Source organism: Salmo salar, chromosome ssa01, assembly GCF_905237065.1.
Source record: "Salmo salar chromosome ssa01, Ssal_v3.1, whole genome shotgun sequence".
In the NCBI taxonomy this organism is placed as follows: Eukaryota; Metazoa; Chordata; class Actinopteri; order Salmoniformes; family Salmonidae; genus Salmo; species Salmo salar.
Window position 1 is genome coordinate 160827803 of NC_059442.1, and position 12613 is coordinate 160840415.

The 12613-nt window shown below is 42.5% G+C and overlaps 1 protein-coding gene across 1 annotated transcript in view; it reads left to right on the top strand.

The window, feature by feature from the left end:
- crata (carnitine O-acetyltransferase a) overlaps positions 1 to 12613 on the top strand; it is a 31860-nt gene that overhangs the window by 2725 nt on the left and 16522 nt on the right. The window contains exons 2-4 of the mRNA XM_014143433.2: positions 6237 to 6524; positions 6907 to 7025; positions 10341 to 10394. Coding sequence (XP_013998908.1) covers positions 6237 to 6524; positions 6907 to 7025; positions 10341 to 10394 — 461 coding nt within the window. The remainder of the gene's footprint in view (positions 1 to 6236; positions 6525 to 6906; positions 7026 to 10340; positions 10395 to 12613) is intronic.

Below are 12613 nucleotides of genomic sequence, written 5' to 3' on the forward strand. Positions count from 1 at the left end.
GGATTAAATATTTTTTTCTTTCTCACCCATCTACCCTTATGACGAAGTGAAAACATGTTTTTAGACATTTTTGCAAATTTATTGAACATGAAATACAGAAATATCTGATTTAAATAAGTATTCACAACCCTGAGTCAATACTTTGTAGATGCACCCACCATTGGCAGCGATTGCAGCCGTGAGCTCTCTGGGTAAGTCTCTAAGAGTGTTCCACACCTGGATTGTACAACATTTGCCCATTTTTATTGTTTTCAAAATTCTTCAAGATCTGTCCATTTGGTTGTTGATCATTGCTGGACAAGCATTTTCAGGTCTTGCCATAGATCTTCAAGTAGATTTAAGTCAAAACTGTAACTCGGCCACTCAGGAATATTCACTGTCTTCTTGGTAAGCAACTCCAGTGTAGATTTGGCCTTGTGTTGTAGGTTATTGTCCTGATGAAATGTGAATTCATCTCCCAGTATCTAATGGAAAGCAGACTGAACTAGGTTTTAATCTAGGATTCTGCCTGTGCTTAGCTCCATTCCATTTATTTTCATTATGAAAAACTCCCCAGTTCTTAACGATTACAAGCATACCCGTAACATGATGCAGCCACCACAATGCTTGAAAATATGGAGTAATGTGTTGTATTGGATTTTCCGCAAACATAACACTATGTATTCAGGACAAAAAGTTGTTGCTTTGCCACATTTATTGCAGTATTCCTTTAGTGCCTTGTTGCAAACAGTATGTATGTTTTGGAATATGTTTATTCTGTGCAGCAGTATTTCCCAAACTCGGTCCTGGGACCTCAAGGGGTGCACGTTTAGTTTTTTGCACTAACACTAGATAGCTGATTCAAATAATCAAAGCTTGATGATTACTTGATTATTTAAATCAGCGGTGTGGTGCTAGGACAAACAAAACGTGCACACCTTGGGGCCCCGGGAACCAAGTTTCGGGAAACGCTACTCTCCTTTTCACTCTGTCATTTCAAATCAAATTTTATTTGTCACATGCACCGAATACAACTGGTGTAGACCTTACTGTGAAATGCTTACTTACAAGCCCTTAACCAACAATGCAGTTCAAGAAATAGAGTTTTAAGAAAATATTTACTAAATAAACTAAAGTAAACAATAAAATAACAATGAGGCTATATTCAGGGGTACCGGTACTCAGTCAGTGTATGGGGGTACAAGTTAGTCGAGGTAATTTCTACATGGAGGTAGGGGTAAAGTAACTGCACAGATAATAAACAGCGAGTAGCAGCAGTGTACAAAACAAGTGGAAGGAAAGGGGGTCTATGTAAATAGTCTGGGTGGCCATTTGATTAATTGTTCAGCAGTCTTATGGCTTGGCGGTAGAAGCTAAGGAGCCTTAAGTTAAGGAGCTTTTTGGACCTAGACTTGGCGCTCCAGTACCGCTTGCCGTGCGGTAGCAGAGAGAATAGTCTATGACTAGGGTGGCTGAAGTCTTTGACCATTTTTGGAGCCTTCCTCTGACACCGCCTACTATATATAGGTCCTGGATGGCAGGAAGCTTGTCCCCAGTGATGTACTGGGCTGTACACACTACCCTCTGTGGCGCCTTACGGTTGGATGCCGAGCAGTTGCCATACCAGGCGGTGATGCAACTGGTCAGGATGCTCTCGATTGTGCAGCTGTAGAACTTTTTGAGGATCTGGGGACCCATGCCATATATTTTCAGACTCCTGAGGGGGAATAGGTGTTGTTGTGCCCTCTTCACAACTCTTTTGGTGTGTTTGGACCATGATAGTTTGTTGGTGATGTGGACACTAAGGAACTTAACTCACCACCTGCTCCACTACAGCCCCGACGACATTAATGGGGGCCTGTTCGGCCCACTTTTTCCTGTAGTCCACGATCAGCTCCTTTGTCTTGCTCACATTGAGGGAGAGGTTGTTGTCCTGGCACCACACTGCCAGGTCTCTGACCTCCTCCCTAAAGGCTGTCTCATTGTTGTCAGTGATCATGTCTACCACTGTTGTCGTCAGCAAACTTAATGATGGTGTTGGAATCGTGCTTGGCCACGCAGTCGTGGGTGAACAGGGAGTACAGGAGGGGACTAAGCACCCACCCCTGAGGGGCCCCCGTGTTGAGGATCAGCGAGGCAGATGTGTTGTTACCTACCCTTACCGCCTGGGGGCGGCCTGTCAGGAAGTCCAGGATCCAGTTGCAGAGGGAGGTGTTTAGTCCCAGGGTCCTTAGCTTAGTGATGAGCTTTGTGGGCACTATGGTGGATGCTGAGCTGTCCATGAACAGCATTCTCACATTGGTGTTCCTTTTGTCCAGTTAGGAAAGGGCAGTGTGATTGAGTTTAGTATTGTAACTAAAATGTTGTTGATCCATCCTCAGTTTTCTCCTACCACAGCCATTAAACACGGCAACTGTTTTAAAGTCACCATTGGCCTCATGGTGAAATCCCTGAGCAGTTTCCTTCCTATCCGGCAAATAAGTTAGGAAGGACGACTGGGTCTATTGATAAAGTGTAATTCCTAACTTCACCATGCTCAAAGGGATATTCAATGTCTGCTTTTTTTTTTTAAGTGTCTACCTTCCTTTGCGAGGCACTGGTAAACCTCCCTTGTCTTTGTGGTTGAATCTGTGTTTGAAATTCACTGCTTGACTTAGGGACCTTACAGTTATCTGTATGTGTGGGGTACAGAGATGAGGTAGTCATTCAAAAATCATGTTAAACATTATTATTGCACACAGTGACTTATTATGTGACTTGTTAAGCAGATCTTTACTCCTGAACTTATTTAGGCTTGCCATAACAAAGGGGTTGAATACTTAGTTACTCAAGACATTTCCGCTTTTCCTTCTTAATTCATTTGTAAAAATGTCTATACACAATTCCTCTTAGACATGAGGTATTGTCTGTAGGCCAGTGACAAAAAACAAATATATATTACATTCGGGCTGTAACAGAACAAAAAGTGAAAGTCAAGGGGTGTGAATACTTTCTGAAGACACTGTATTTTTTTTAAGACGGTCAAAAAATACAAAAGTAATTGCCGTACATTGTGCAAACAAGGTCCCTGAACCAAAAATAGTAGGTTGTATTCATGCAAGTGATATGCCGTGGAAGCTATTGAAGATTTAAGGAAGTATTTTAGACATGTGATCCACCATCTCTTTTCAGTCATATGCTTCACATTGGATAAAAGTACACACCCAGAGCTTCACAATGGCATGTCATACACTGTAGTTTAAGGAAACATGGGGAAGTAATGCTGCTTTAAAAGTTGATACATTTATAATCCCATTTAGGAGAAAAGGGCATTCAAATTTTTTTGCTGTGATTTTCACTCTTGCTCTACATTAATCCTTGGGAAACATATATTTATAAAAGGAATACTTGCACCAAATTGCCAAAAATGATTATCTGAACATTATCTCACCAACCTTTTCAACATGCATCTGCAAAATGATAGTCAAGAAACTAAAGCTTTTGGTTGTCTTTCTCTCAGGCTTCCATGTCTTCTCCCTGGACCTCCTCAATGTCCACCTCTTGAACATCAGACTCTGACACCTCATCTTCACTGTCACTTTCCAACCTTGTTGAGGATGGCTCGTTGACAGGCTCAAAAAGCCTCAAATTTGCCCGGATGGCCAACAATCTTTCAACTCTTGTATTGGTCAGCCTGTTGCGTGCTTTGGTGTGTGTGTGTGTGTGTGTGTTCCCAAAGAAGGACCGGTTGCGCTCTGAGGCGGCTGATGTTGGTGGGATTTGGAGGATTGAGGCAACAGGGGAAAGAGCCTCAGATCCACAAAAGTCCTTTCCACCAGGTGGCTGATGAGATATTGCATCTCCATCCCAAAGCCTTTGCTTGGAAGTGTACTTCACCAGACTGCCAAGAACCTTGCCCTCATGCAGGCCAAGGTGGCGAGACACGGTAGTGATGACACCATAGGCCTTGTTGATCTCTGCACCAGACAGGATGCTCTTGCCAGCATACTTGGGGTCCAACATGTACGCTACGGTGTGTATGGGCTTCAGGTAGAAGTCTTCATGCTTTTTGATGTATTTCAGAACTGCAGTTTCCTCTGCTTGGAGCAACGGTAAAGTGGGCAGGGCAGTACGGATTTCTCTTACATCTGCAACAGAGTCTGAACATCAGACGAGATAGCATTGTCTCCCTCAATCCGTGCATTGCCTACTGCTACAGGTTTCAGGCTGCTTACCACTCTCTCCCAAAATGCATCATCCAGGAGGATCATCTTGACGGGGCTGTCCGTATCGGCAGACTGTGATATGGCCATTTTTTGGAGAGACTCCTTCCCCTCCAGGAGACTGTCAAACATGATGACAACACCATCCCAACAGCTTCAATGTGATGCTCTTATTCTTCTCACTTTGCTTGGTGAGGTAGATTGCTGCTATAACTTGATGACCCTTCACATACTAACGATTTCCTTGGCTCTCTTGTAGAGTGTATCCATTGTTTTCAGTGCCATGATGTCCTTGAGGAACAGATTCAATGCATGAGCAGCACAGCCAATGGGTGTGATGTGAGGGTAGGACTCATCCACTTTTGACCAAGGAGCCTTCATGTTCGCAGCATTGTCTGTCACCAGTGCAAATACCTTCTGTGGTCCAAGATCATTGATGACTGCCTTCAGCTCATCTGCAATGTCGAGACCAGTGTGTCTGTTGTCCCTTGTGTCTGTGCTCTTGTAGAATACTGGTTGAGGGGTGGAAATGATGTAGTTAACCTCTCTGGGAAATGTGGGACGCTCCACCCGCGGGACACACTATTCAACAAAACTCAGAAATAACATTATAAATATTCACTTACCTTTGATGATCTTCGTCGGAATGCACTCCCAGGAATCCCAGTTCCCCAATAAATGTTCATTTGTTTCGATAAAGTCCATATATATGTCCAAATACCTCCTTTTTGTTCGCGCGTTCGGTAGAGTACTCCAAATGCACTGTGCTCGCGCAGTTAAGTTCAGACAAAGTCAAAAAAGTTATATTACAGACGATGTATAGAATGTCAAACGATGTATAGAATCAATCTTTAGGATGTTTTTATCATAAATCTTCCATAATATTCCAACCGGATGATTCCTTTGTCTTCAAAAAAGAAAAGGAACACAGCTAACTCTCACGGGAGTGCGCGCCACTGAGCTCATGTCATTTTCTCACTCATCTACTTCCAGGAGCTCTTATTCTCTCCCTATTCACAGTAGAAGCATGAAACAACGTTCTAAAGACTGTTGACATCTAGTGGAAGCCTTAGGAAGTGCAAAATGTACCCTAAGTCACTGTATACTGGATAGGGAATCACTTGAAAAACTACAAACCTCAAATTTCCACACTTCCTGGTTGGATATTTCTCAGGTTTTTGCCTGCCATATGAGTTCTGTTATACACAGAGACATCATTCAAACCGTTTTAGAAACTTCAGAGTGTTTTCTATCCAAATCTACTAATAATATGCATATCCTACCTTCTGGGCCCGAGTAGCACGCAGTTTAATTTGGGCACGTCATTCATCTGAATTTCCGAATACTGCCCCGTCACTAAAAAGTTAACTTCCTAGAGAAAGTTTCCGACCCTTTGCAACCCTAGTCATAAGCCCATCTTTCTGTAACGGGTCACATATGACATTTCATTTAAAATAGCGGGGAAAAAATGGAAAAAAAATGTAATTACCATAGATTAAACAGACAAGATCCACAAACCAATAACAGTTGGTTGGATTCATGCAAGTGATGGGTTGGATTCATGCAAGTGATAGCTTCAACCCCTATCTGACAGCACAGCAACAATTGTATTTGGCTAATTCATTGGTTTACCTAATTCCTGGCTAAAGCTAGCCTTTCGCAATTTGCTGTTTTTATATGTTGAATGTCTCTGACAGCTCTGACATGTTATGTGACGTCTCACAATTACATTTTTTTCATATCACTTTCTCTTCACCTTTCACCATTCTTTCCTTCATTGGTTTGTTGGGGAGTGTATTAGCCAATGAATATTGCCTATGACAACCAGTAGGTAGTCATGACGTCTTCACAGAGCTAAATTCTTCGATACCAACTTTAGTAGTCAACATGTAATTACTGCAGAATACCTAGCTACTAGTCATACAGTATTACAGGCTAAAGAGAACGTGTTTTCATGTCTGCATAGCTACAGAATACAATATAACTAACTATATTACAGTAATTGATCCTCAGGCTCTGACCAGTATTTCCCCCACCTCACTCTCTATTTCCCAGGCTAAGGACCTATGGTACAAGGTGAAACCTTGTGGCCGCCTGGTTAGGCCTGTGGCGCCCACGCGCATACCCGGGCGCTACCTGAGCCACCAGGAGGGCCTCCCCAAGCTCCCAGTGCCCTCCCTCCAGCAGACGTGCGAGCGCTACCTGGCCATCCTGGAGCCCATCGTGGATGAGGAGGAGTTGAGCCACACCAAGGAGCTGTTGGCAGAGTTCCAGAAGGCTGGGGGGGTTGGGGAGAGGCTGCAGAAGGGCCTGGAGAGAAGGGCCCGCAAGACTGAGAACTGGGTGAGTTGGCTGAAATCAAACCCTAACCCTGTATTAAGATACAGTGATATGATAGTTTGGCCATATCGCCCAGCCCTACTCAAAGGCAAGACTAGCAATTTGGTGTTGTTGTACAAGTGGCCTATGGTTATAGTGTCAGAGACTGCTATTGTTAAAATAAAATCGAATGCCACTTTTATCTATGATTAGAAACCTGTACCATGGATTAATTCCACAAACTGAACAGAGATACATTGTTATTAAACAGGAACATTCTTTAGACAAGACCAGATTACAATAAAAACGTGTCAAGGGCAAAGTTGAGAATGGTTCACTCTTATTTTGTATTTTCTTTTATGCATCTCTTCATTTGGCCATTCTTTCTCTCTCCGTCTCTCCCCAGCTGTCAGACTGGTGGCTGACTACAGCCTATCTGGACTACCGGATGCCCGTAGTGGTCCACTCTAGTCCCGGGGTGGTCTTACCCCGCCTGGAGTTCAGCGACCGCCAGGGACAGATGAGGTGAGATGAACCAAGCCCTCCCCACATAGACGCCAGTAGGGACAAACATAACACTCAACTTTGTACAAATTCCTCACTACTACCGCTACATCGTTACCATCTTTACCATTAGAAACACCTTTGCTACAGAATCCTTGTATGTACTGTATCTAGTCAAATGGCTACCCAGACTATTCACATTGCCCCCCCCCCTCTCCACACCACTGCCACTCTCTGTTGTCATCTATGCATAGTCACTTTAATTATCTCTACCTACATGTACATATTACCTCAACTAACCGGTGCCCCCGCACATTGACTCTGTACCGGCACCCCCCTCTATATATATATATATATTTTTTTACTGCTCCTCTTTAATTACTTGTTACTTTTATCCCTTATTCTTATCCATATTTTTTTAACCGGCACTGTCGGTTAGGGGCTCGTAAGTAAGCATTTCACTGTAAGGTCTACACCTGTTGTATTCGGGGCCTGTGACTAATAAAATTTGATTTGATCTATCGGTAGTCACAATCTAGCAATTACTATGTTGTGTATATGCTGTCTCCTGCAGCTATACTTTAGGTAACTTAGGGTGCATTTGTAAATTCACTCTGGAGTATCAGAGTGCCCTCTGGGCATTCGTAAATTCAGAGCGTTGTCAGATTGTCCGTAAATTCAGAGCGTTTCACTCTCGGCGCATTCAGAGCGCACACTGGATGCTCTGGTTGAGAAGTAGGGTTGATCCGAGCGTTCTGGCCTCACAATGGCAGTCAAGCACCCAAGCTAACTGGCTAACGTTGGCTGGCTTGCAAGCTACTTCCAGACACAAATGAGAGAGCTGGTTAGGCTGTTTTCTTGTTATCTAGAGCATTGGTGATTATCTGTGCTGCTAGAAACAATTTAATTACGCTTTTTTGCCAACGCTTAATGACACCGGCCATATTCAACTGGTGTTGAGCTTCCGTAAATGAATCAGTTATTCTGCGCTCTGGCACACTCAGACGAGAGTGCTCTGAAATCGGAGTAGATAGCCAGAGTGAATTAACGAACGCACCCTTACTGTCATGTAAATACAGTCCTCTCTTGCACTGCTGTCGTGTGTTAGCAGTCATTGCTAGTCATTACTCCTGTGTTACAACCTTCACACTTTCTCTAACACCATTTCTACTCACATATAAACTCGTGTGTATTTTCATGTAACAGACATGTCACCATGACACAAAACCGGGCCCTGTGTCATTCACCTGCTAATGTGTACTCAAGCTACCATTCACCTTTCCAGTACATTGTTGCCAATTGGGTGACATTTCACTATGGGGTCAGCTGAGATTCATAAGACCTTTGTACACACTACCCTTCAGACTGCACCCCCCCCCCCTCTCGCTCTCTCTCTGAAAATATATATAAATAAAAGTGCAGTAGAGGATCACTGAAGTAAGCACTGCAGCACATGGGCCCCTGTTGACATGGGTTACATGTATAAAGGATTTAGATGGCCTACTGACATGGCAGAGAAATGGCTTGTTGTCTGACCTAAGACCATGTTGTTTTCACCTCATTGATCACGCTAATAATCCCCTGGGGGGTTTTACCAAATGTATTAGGCCGGACAAAGTTGAATCACTGTTTAACGGATGCTCCGCCTTACTTTTCTCCACACCCCTGTTATTTTTGGGCAATATATGCAGCGCCTTGTTTATAATGCACTGTCCGCTCTCCCTTGAGGCTTTCCCAAGTTGATGCACAAGAGACCAAACAGCCTCAGATCATGTTCAAGCCTTGGATTGGACAGTGAAACACACGCTCACACCGTCATGATTGAAGCCAGTGCAAAGTCCTACTATTTATGTGTCCAGGCTAAATGTGGGACGTCCCTCATTATAAACAAACAGTCAAGGTTAAATTCATTGTTAAATAGTGAATCAATTTTTGCTGGCCTAACTCTTATGTAATTTCTACTACTTTTTATAAGGGCCCTTTTCTGTTATTATATCTCACTGCAATTAGGTTGTGCACTGTTCAGAATATCACACTAGCAATATTTTTTAGGATTTATTCCAGGCATAGTCATTGCGCATCTCTCGCCAACTTAATTGTCTCGCAGCAATAACATGAATGAATGAGTTGTTTTACTCAGTCAGCTGAATTTGCCGTTCAGTTCATAGAACCGTGGTTACCTGAGTAACCTTTGATATCTGTGGCTGGGACTAACGGAGCAGTAAAAGCATATTCTGGCGCGTCTTTAAATAATTTTCTTCCTAAGAATTCGGCTCAAGATTTAGAATGGTTGGAGCTAATACCATTCCTGAAAGCTAGGATTCTCAGGAACACATGCGTGTCTTCTGTTTTGCGCATATGATGCAAGCTGTGAGTGATGAATCTGCACAGAATAACTGAGGGAAATGTATTGATTCTCCACAAACGATCATTCACAAAGATTGTTTGATGATCATCCCTGATGTTTTCCTGAACTTTTCAATACCGTTCTTACTTCAGCTTTTATCTTATTTTATTAAGATAAAAGCAATAAGGCCAGATTCAAAAGATCCATCAAATTATTTTTGCGCATGTTTCTTATACCTTCAAGTGTCCTAGAATAGTGTTTGAGAATCAAAATAACAAGCAATTAATTATCCATAGCATTTTTAGAATCATATTTTGTACCTATTCACTCAAATACATTGACCAAACATCGAACTGGTATGGGAACTGCTCGGCATCTGACCCTAAGGTGCTACAGAGGGTAGTGCGAACGGCCCAGTACATCACTGGGGCCAAGTTTCCTGCCATCCAGGACCTATATTATAGGCGATGTCAGAGGAAAGCCCATAAAATTGTCAGAGACTCCAGTCACCCAAGTTACAGACTGTTTTCTCTGCTACCGCACAGCAAGTGGTACCGGAGCACCAAGTTTCTACCTCCAAGCCATTAGACTGCTGAACAATTCATAAAAATCGCCACTGGGCAATTTACATTGACACCCCCCTGTACACTGCTGCTGCTCGCTGTTTGTTTGTTACCTATGCATAGTCACTTCGCCGCCACCTACATGTACAAATTACCTCAACTAGCCTGTACCCCTGCACACTGACTCGGTACTGGTGCCCCCTGTATATAGTCCCGTTATTCTTATTGTGTTACCTTTTTTATTATTACTTTAGATTTTAGCCTACTTGGTAAATACTTTCTTATTCTTGAACTGCACTGTTGGTTAAGGGCTTGTAAGTAAGCATTTCACGGTAAAGTCTACAGTTGTTATATTCGGCGCATGTGGCAAATAAAGTTTGATTTGAACTTGTAATAACATCATCTTGCTCAAATCTCTCCACCCAGGTTTGCGGCCAAGTTGATCGCTGGCGTTTTGGACTTCAAGACAATGATTGACAAGTGAGTGCCAGTGCTCCTCGTCTTGTCTTTCTGACACGATTTAATCCGAGAGCAAAATCCAATACAAGGAAAGAGCCATGTCAAATTGACTCAGATTGTACCATGACTCAGATTGTACCAGGATCTGATTTCCTGCCCCTAATCCTGCTAACCCTGATTATAATCCTAATCCTGCTAACCAGGAACTATTTTATTCATACATACATACATACATACATACATACATACATACATACATACATACATACAGTACCAGTCAAAAGTTTGGACACACCTATTCATTCCAGGGTTTTTCTTTATTTTTACTATTATTCTAAGACATCAAAACTATGAAATAACATATGGAATCATGTAGTAACCAAAAAAGTGTTAAACAAGTCAAAATCTATTTTATATTTGAGATTCTTCAAAGTAGCCACCCTTTTCCATGATGACAGCTTTGCACACTCTTGGCATTCTCTCAACCAGCTTCACCTGGAATGCTTTTCCAACCGTCTTGAAGGAGTTCCAACATATACTGTGCACTTGTTGGCTGCTTTTCCTTCGCTCTGCAGTCCAACTCATCCCAAACCATCTCAATTGGGTTGAGGTTGGGTGATTGTGGAGGTCAGCACTCCATCACTCTCCTTCTTTGTCAAATAGCCCTTACACAGCCTGGAGGTGTGTTGTCATTGTCCTGTTGAAAAACAAATGATAGTCCCACTAAGCGCCAACCATGCTTCACAGTGGGAACCACACATGCAGAGATCATCCATTCACCTACTCTGCGTCTCACAAAGACACGGCATTGGAACCAAAAATGTCAAATTTGGACTCACCATACCAAAATACAGATTTCCAACGGTCTAATGTCTATTGCTTGTGTTTCTTAGCCCGAGCAAGTCTCTTATTGGTGTCCTTTAGTATTGGTTTCTTTGCAGCAATTCGACCATGAAGGCCTGATTCATGCCGTGTCCCCTGAACAGTTGATATTGAGATGTGTCTGTTACTTGAACTCTGTGAAGCATTTATTTGGGCTGCAATTTCTGAGGCTGGTAACTCCAATCAACTTATCCTCTGCAGCAGAGGTAACTCTGGGTCTTCCTTTCCTGTGGTGGTCCTCATGAGAGCTCGTTTCATCATAGCGCTTGATGGTTTTTGCGACTGCACTTGAAGAAACTTTCAAAGTTCTTGACATTTTCCGGATTGACTGACCTTCATGTCTTAAAGTCATGATGGACTGTCATTTATCTTTGCTTAATTGAGCTGTTCTAATATGGACTTGGTCTTTTACGAAATAGGGCTATCTTCTGTATACCACCCCTACCTTGTCACATCACAAGTGATTGGCTCGAACGCATTAAGCAAAGAAATTACACAAATTAACTTTTAACAAGGCACACTTGTTAATTGAAGTGCATTCCAGGTGACTACCTCATGAAGCTGGTTGAGAGAATGCCAAGAGTGTGCAAAGCTGTCATCAAGGCAAAGGGTGGCTACTTTGAAGAATATCTCAAATATAACATATATTTTGATTACTACATGATTCTATGTTATTTCATAGTTTTGATGTCTACACTGTTATTCTACAATGTGTAAAATAGTAAAAAATAAAGAAAATCCCTGGAATGAGTAGATGTATCCAAACTTTTGACTGGTACTGTATGTACAGTGCCTTCGGAAAGTATTCAGAACCTTTGAAGTCTCCGCATTTTGTTACGTTAACAGTCTTATTCTAAAATGTATTTAAATGTATTTTTTCCCTGATCAATCTACACACACTAACCCATAATAACAAAGCAAAAACAGGTTTTTAGAAATGTTTGATAATTTATATTAAAAAATATTTAAAAAATATAACATTTACATAAGTATCCAGGCCCTGAAATGATCTTTTGTCAGCGATTTACAGTATCGTGTCATCTTGGGTATGACACTACAAGCTTGGCACACCTGTATTTGGGGACTCACATTCTTCTCTGCAGATCCTCTCAAGCTCTGTCAGGTTGGATGGGGAGCGTCGCTGCACAGCTGTTTTCAGGTCTCTCCAGAGATGTTCGACTGGGTGTAAGTCCGGGCTCTGGCAAGGCCACTCAAGCACATTCAGAGACTTGTCCCGAAGCCACTCCTGCATTGTCTTGGCTGTGTGCTTAGGGTCGTTCCTGTTGGAAGGTGAACCTTCGCCCCAGTCTGAGGTCCTGAGCGCTCTGGAGCAGGTTTTTAATCAAGGATCTATCTGT